Here is a 7,910-nt window from a genome sequence, read left to right on the forward strand (position 1 = left end):
ACCAGCACTCCTGTCGTGCTTGATGACATCTTTGTAACCCGCATATTTTGCTGAACTCTGACTTCATTCCCTTAATGTTTCTTCCCAAAGTAGCCCTCATTTGTTAAAACAGAATGAATGAAGTTATTATAGTAAAAGGACTGTCATAAATGTCTGATAAATTACAACATAAGACAATCATTTATGTTTTCATTTGTACATATTTAACATTCTGTGCTTGATAGTGACACTCTTAGGTCTTTATCTTATTACACATATCATGCATATTGCGCATATGCATGAAGTGGAATAGAGTTGCCAGTGTCTTGTTTCGATGCCATATTTGACTTGAGAAGCATCTCTTTAGAAAACTATACATTTACCAAACCAACAAGACACACTTTTCTTTAAATTTAAATTTAAATTACAAAAGCAGTACATCTTCATTGTTAAAAATCTGGAAAATAAGTAAAAACTCACAATAAAAATCCAAGAGTACCTTTTTTGTCTGTCTTGCTAATCCTGCACAAAATATTCATTTGAGCTACTGAAATATAAATAACAAAAGCATAAAGTATCAAATAAATGATGTTTAATAACTGAAACATTACCAAGTTATTGCTTACCCACCAGGGACACCCTAATTTATATGGTCTATTTACTCTCCCCAAATTTACAGATCTAGTTTTATATTTTTTCCTCAGGATTAGGATTGATTACCTAGAAATGTTAAGAGAACCTGAATATTGAGTCTAACTATGAATATATTTATTTGGTCTATTAGATGAGTCTCATGTAATCCTATAATTTTCCATAGATTTGAATGCAATTCTATGTGGTCAGGAGGGCTCTAAATGTTAGAGTTAGGCGGACCTGTGTTTAAGTCCTCACTCTCCCTGCATTTATCCATCCAGCTCCATAGTTATCCTAATCTAAAAAAACCTCTTCATTGTTGCTGACCTTTTTTTCCATTTCAGAGAATTGTCTCCAGAGGGTAAATTCTGTGTGCCTTTTAAAAATAATTAGGTACATACTTGTCATTGCCTCATGTTCTTATTTTCTATAGGTAAAGCAGCTGAGCAGTCATTTTCAGATTTACCCCTTCTCATTGAGGAAACCAAACTCAGATTGACTAGGAGAGGAAGAGAATAAAATCGACCTGTAATCTACAGAAAGAAGTACTGTAAATAAGATGCTTGTAAATATTTCATCCATCACCATTGAACTGAACTAATCTGCTTGACAGACGTGGGAACTCAGTGAGAATGGCTCTTGGACACCAGGAATGGAATGTGATCTGAACTTGTGAAGTTTTGGGGCCTACTAACTTCCAGTTTATTTTATTTTATTTTTTATAAAACCATGTGGCTTTTTGGTTACACATAATGTACATTAGATTAGCAAAATGTTCCTGTTGATTTTCGCTCCATGAGTCCATAATGCTTGGTTCCTATCAAGTTAAAGATGCTTTGTTTTTATTTTTTAAATCCAAAAGTTGTTTTAGGAACAATGATAACATTCAGAAAACCACAATGTGTTTTCGTATTTGGTACTTCAAAAAATTAGGTCTTAAGTTGTGGAAGCTATCAGTAGCCCAGATCTAATATAGGGAAAAGAGAAAGCAAGTCACCTTCAGCAAGGGATGCCAAATAATTACAGAACCATGATACAGTTGCCAAATACTGGTTTTTCTTTCCCATGGAAATGCTTTTTGTTCTCAGGTAGTAAGAGAGCTAATGTATACATTTGGATTCTCTAATATTCTGGCTCTCTTTGTTACGGAACAAATCTTGATAAGTGGTTTTTCTTTCAAAGAAAAATATTATATTGAAACTTAATAGAGAATGTGTTGTAATTATAACGTACCCATTAGCATGGTTCATTGTTTGAATGTGGCATTTTTTTCCCTTCAGCTGCAGGTTGCTGAGATTTGGTGCCTATGAACCATGACTGTAGGAATGTATGTGACAGTCCCAGTCTTATGATAATTATTTGTAGGGAATGTGGATAAAGTCCCTTAAAAGGGAAAATTAATTTAGAATTAGGAATTTCAGGACCAAAAAATTAATTCCTTCCTTCCGCTCTCTTTACCTTGGAATGTGGGGGTTGGGGAGAGTGGGTGCTGGTTTTTAAATTCTATACAGGATAAAACAGAATTCTCTCCCCCAATTTGCCCACTTCCCCACTTGAAGGAAAGTTTTGATATGTATGCTTTACAGAGAGAGTATGTACTCCCTTTAGTATAACTTGGAGTAACTTTTGAAATTTACTGACAAACATAAAAATCCCTTTGACTTCAATGTAGGTAGTTTTATAGATCACTTCTTTTCATGAATATGGATATTTTCTTTTATTTCTTTTTAATTTTGTCTTGGTGGTGGTGAAAAATTTACTTGCTGATTTTCTTTTATTTTCCACCTAATGAAGTTTGTGCTTGAATGAAGAGTGTATCTTAAACCCCTTTTTTTTTGGACAGGTTGCACTTGGATAAAATAGGCACCACTATGTTGATATGTAATTAAATTCATAACCATTATTTATCTATGAATGTGACCATTGTTAAACTTAATTGTGGTATATTCCTTTGTGAATTTTAGTCTGCTGCTTTGTAAAAATAACTCTGTAATTGATACTTCATTTTTTAAATTTGTAAAATCTAATCATTGTCATCCAGGTTATTAGAAATGAGGAGTCAAGAAGCTAGCTCATGGTTCTGTACTCATTTAAAAAAATTATTTAGTAAAGATTGAGGTATATTTGGTGACCTTCTCTGAAACCAAAATGCACACTGAAAATAGAAGAAACACTGATGCAGGAAAAAGGGCGTAGTGATTCCATGTTTGTTAATAAATTACCATCATGGAGGTAAAAGAATGAACCAATTAAGTGAGGGTAACTTATTTTTTGTATACCTTTTCTGTGTCATCTGTAAAATTGAACCTGATAATGTTAATTTCGGGGGGGGGGGAAACTTTGTTTGAAGTTTCTAAATTAATCATTTTACTCTTTGTTGACCTTGTACACATGAATGAGATTAATCTGTTTTTTAAGAAAAAAAATTGATAAATATTTATAAAGTGATGAATTTGGACCATAGGCTACCTTCAACTTGAATAGTATAGTAAAAATATCCTTTTTTTTGGCAAAGGGGTGATGGGTCATGTCCTGTAATCTTAGGGCTGTTTTTCCTCAAGTTGTATGTCTGCTCTTTTTCTGTTGCATCAGATTTATTTGAAAATTGTCTTGTCCCTCTAGTTTATGATATATTTCCCTATGGAGGTGAAGAATTATGCCATAGTCAGCTTTATTGACATTGTTAGATAAAGAAAAGTAGACATTAACAAGATAAAAGTGAAACGGAGCAATTAATTACTTCAGAATACTGTGAACTTGTGACGCTTTAGTGTACTCTTGACTCTTTCTTGTTTTAGTCTGTCATCTGGAAAGTACATCGTGAACCCCCATTTGCTTGTAGTGCAATACAGCAGCTGAAGCAAGACATAATTACAAATAGCCCTGTACATTTATGTCATGTCAATTACTGGGACGTTTCCAGTGTATAAAAAATACTTCCTCTTATGCATGATATTTTGGGGTGATTCACACCCCAGCCTTTCTCCCCAGCACACCCTATGCTGCCTTTTGGAGACAGTGGCAGGGTGGGCCACACGTGTGTTTTCTGTCGGTTTGGAATAGAGTGCCTTAGCTGGGCCAGAGGATTGCATTGTGTTTCTGCTGACCAAAGTTACATAGACCTGTAACAAGTTTTTGTTTTGTTTTGTTTTGTTTTTTTTCAGGTAAAAGTATGAAAGATGTCCTTTCAGGCTTGTCAGAAAATAATTTCTCTCTATTTAGAGTGGGGCATTGGGTAGAAAATTTCAGAAAGGCCTGGATAGAGTACCCTAGTGCTGCCTTTTGTGATCCTTTAATAATATTCATGATCTTAGCACAATACATAGTTTAAAATCGCCACAATTTAAAATGTCATTCCTCCCCTAATGGGTAATAGATTTAGCATATGGATTTTAGTCTAAGGGGTAATAGAGGAATAACTTCCAAATAAAAAACTAATAGTCTTCTTTGGCATCTTAGTATCATGATTTTAATAGTATGATTAAGATGCTAAAAATTCTAATTTTTTTAAAAAAGAAAGTTGCATGCTGATTATAGTCTGGGATGTTATATTACCCACTTGTCATTTATTCTGATTTGAGATACTGGACAGAGGGGTTGTATATCTAAAGTTGCCCAGATTCTATATAGATCCTCCTGAAGGAGTACTGATGATGACCAGGAACCTGGGCACTGAGACAGTACACAAAGGTAAAAGCAGATTATATAGGGTCCACCTTAAACGGAAGATGGGACCATGGCAATGCCTTATGAATTCAAAAGTTTCCTAAGTTTTCAATTTTCAAAGAGTAAATTTATTCTGTAGGCAAGAAATATACCTTGTTCTCTAAATCATACATTGAGTATTGTTTATGGAGAATCAAGATAATCTACAGGTATTTGAGTGAAAGTGTACTCTCCCCCTCCACCCCCTTTTTATATTTTAACTGGAAGCCTATTTGTAACTCTTCCTCTTGATCCTGTGCCTGGATTTCCTCTTAACTAGCCACCATCTAGAACAGAGACGGTCCTTTCAAGCCTGGCTTTGTTATCCTGGGTCTTGCCACCTTCAGAACTCCTTGGTGGCCTTGTATCTCCTGACTAGTCAAGTACTAGGAAAGTGCCAGGGGGAATAGAGTTCTTGATGGGCTGGAACTTTAACTTTGGGGCCCAAAATAAGCCAAAAAAGAAAAAAACAGATACAGATTTCTTTGATTGTGTTGATCCCTGTGTTCAGAGTGGCCTTCATCTTAGCCTCAGTTCTGGGCTTGATTGAGCACACTATAGGAAATTTGTGACGTCAGACCAGAATTTTCTTTTATTCTGTGAGGTGTTTTTGTAAGGCAGCATGCCCTTTCTTGAACACCCTGTGGGTGAATAACCTTACTAAGTTAGCTGCCAGTACTAGAACCTTCTAGGAAGAATTTTAACTTGTATGCTGCATTTGAAGCACTTTGACATGTACATTTAAAGTGACAGTTTTAACAGTAAAATGGTATTAAATTAATCACTGTGATACTTGAAAGTGTGATTCTGCATTTTAGGAAGATTAAGTAAATTTCTGACCTTCCTTTATTAATTATGTAACCCATGTGATTTATATATTTCAGTTTTCATCTTTGACAGTGGTACAAATGACTGACATTGGCAGGCAGTTACTTTAGGATACATGGTAAATCATGTTTGTCTTAACTTTTCCAGAGAAAGTGGCAATATGTGTACTCCTTCCTGGTGTGGAACCATGGGAATTTAAGTGGTTGGCTAGTTTGTTTCAGTGTCTACAGTGCAAAGTAAATGTAACCTTCCTTTTTAACTTTGATGCTAGTAATATGCTTTGCTCTTCAATAAACAAAGATGCAAAGGATAGTAATCTAGCTGAATTGTTTTTAAACAGGCGTTTGGTCTTTATTCGGTCAGATCTTAAATGAGTTAATATTTAGGGTAGTAAAAGGAGTTCTGCCATTTGTGGCCCTCTTAACAGGTATCCCAGGGGAGGGAGTTGCATTGCATTTGGTCAGAAAGCCTAGGTTTCTAGAATTGGAAAGTGACACGTGGGCTGATGTTAAAATATCTAGGAAAATCCATTTGGGCACAACAGGATTGTTGTGCTCTTTCACAGACCACTCACAATGTCTTAACCCTTGTCAGAATCAGCCTTAGAAAGCCATGCTGAGTCAGAGTGGTCCTGTTTGGATCATGACCATAGAACTCTCAATGCTGCATTGAAGTTGGAGTCGGGATTGAAGCCACAGGGACTTGCTCTGTGCTGTGGATGTCTTGTGTCAGTTTGGCTAAGGTATTCTCTTGAGTAGTGTCTGTGTGTAACAAACTTAGAACTGATTTCGGGTTTTTCTTAAAACGCCCAGTTCACCATGAATTTTAGATGCTGATGCCCTTGACAAGCACTTTTTAGTATCTAAAGGGTAAGTTCTCGACCTGGAACATGTTTACTTAGTTCTTAATTATACAATCAAAGTGTAAGAGGAACCTGTTTTAATTTTGCAACATCTGTGAATTCTACATTATAAATCTGTTTGAATTACTGTTATCATTCAGTATCAAAACTTGGAGTTTAATAACTACTAATTGAGACTGCCCATAATGTTAACATTTAAGGTCAGTTATTTTGTTTAAATAACGTGACCCATTAGAGCAGCCTTTCAGGAGACAGACCCAGCTATATGTACATATAACAGTTTGTTCATTTCAACATGTGCTGAGAAAGCAGAATTCAGTATTAGACTCCAAATTTCAATATATATTAATGTACCATTTCCTCTGCTGGGTAAATGAATAACTGCCAGCTGCCCTCCTGTCCCCATCTCCCCTCTGCCCCCAGTATAACAGATTAAATTTGTGGCCAATTGTAGAAAAAGAACTTGATACTTTACTGAGTCAGTTTTCATGCCCTGTGACTAAAATTAGGTATCAGGAATCCTGGCCAAATCAATTATTGAGCTGTTTTACTTGGTCCTGTTGCAGTTGGCTTTCTTCAGTATTCTGAAATAAGAGAATGGTTCCATTCCTTCTCAGGTACGTAGAGACAACACCACTTGAACAATTGCAATATATTTGCTGCAAGTAGAATATATTAGAGAGGAAGATGAAAAAGAGCATAAAATCTTATTTTCCTTTTCAGATAGTTAAATGAACATATTGGTAGTTGGTCTGTCTAGGACTTGCTGTGTTCGTAGTAAATAATGTACCATTTATTTTATCTGGTTATGTGTGGTGTGTGTATATATATATATTTAATATGTACACATATATTCTCTGTACATATGTATGGGTGATATATTTATATTGACATGCAGTCTGCTCTTGATTATCAGCAAAATATTAAGTCCTTATTAGACTGTTTCTTCATGTTGACTTCATCTGCATGTAGCCTGTCACTCTGTGATGCCTCTTCCTGGTCTGGAACCACAGTCTTTCCTATGTCATTCATGTGAATGACCAATCACATTCCCCTAGAAAGACCCTTTCAATATATCACTTTTCATTTCCCCTGCACTAGGAATTATGTGAGCCAGAAAGACAGCTTTTGAAGAAAGACCCTTTCAATATATCACTTTTCATTTCCCCTGCACTAGGAATTATGTGAACCAGAAAGACAGCTTTTGAGAAAGATGGCTGGTTTCCACCAGGATTAAGGCTTCTGGGTCTGAAAGAAGATGGGCCTGTTCCCAGCCAGAAGGCAGCTCATGGGCTTCATGAGGGTGGGGTAAGGGGGGAGAACTCTAGTCTTGTGGAAACAGGCTTTGCAACTTACTCAAATTACTTAGCTGGAATGTTTTGAAGTCTCAGATAATTTGATATACAATTAGAGTACAGTAATGCTTTTCTATGTAATTTGTGCATTATTGGTATTACTGTTCCCCATTGTTAGCCCAGGTAATCAAGACCTAATTGTTTCTTGTCACTGGATTCTGGAAGCCTTGCCTTTTCAACTGGATTTATGTTTATTTCTGCTGCTATGAAACCCTAATGCAGTAGGTTTTATTTTAAGATTGTTTAATTCTATTATTGATAAATATTTATTGTAATAAAAGTAAAGAGTAAATAATTTTTAAATCCTTTTAATTGTTTTCAGATTGTCTTTTTTGTTTTATCCTTGGTAGCCACAAAAGCGAAGGGAGCTCTGGGTGGGGGAAGTAGTGTCCAGCCACTCGTCTCAGAGAATCATTTTTTTTTTTTGTAGAGCAAAACAAACAAAATCAGTGTTTTTGAGAAAGATCAGCCTGGTTGCTTCTGGGTACTGTATAATTCTGTGACTTGCTTCAGAAAGCAGACCAAAAAAGAAGAATGCAAATAAATAA

The 7,910-nt window shown here is 35.7% G+C and overlaps 1 protein-coding gene across 1 annotated transcript in view; it reads left to right on the plus strand.

The window, feature by feature from the left end:
- The window catches only part of SELENOI (selenoprotein I), a 58,778-nt gene extending 51,108 nt beyond the window's left edge, over positions 1-7,670 (plus strand). The window contains exon 10 of the mRNA XM_077152337.1: positions 1,046-7,670. Coding sequence (XP_077008452.1) covers positions 1,046-1,111 — 66 coding nt within the window. The 3' untranslated portion in view covers positions 1,112-7,670. The remainder of the gene's footprint in view (positions 1-1,045) is intronic.
- The last annotated feature ends 240 nt before the right edge of the window (positions 7,671-7,910 follow it).

This window comes from Tamandua tetradactyla, chromosome 3 (assembly GCF_023851605.1).
Source record: "Tamandua tetradactyla isolate mTamTet1 chromosome 3, mTamTet1.pri, whole genome shotgun sequence".
NCBI lineage: Eukaryota > Metazoa > Chordata > Mammalia > Pilosa > Myrmecophagidae > Tamandua > Tamandua tetradactyla.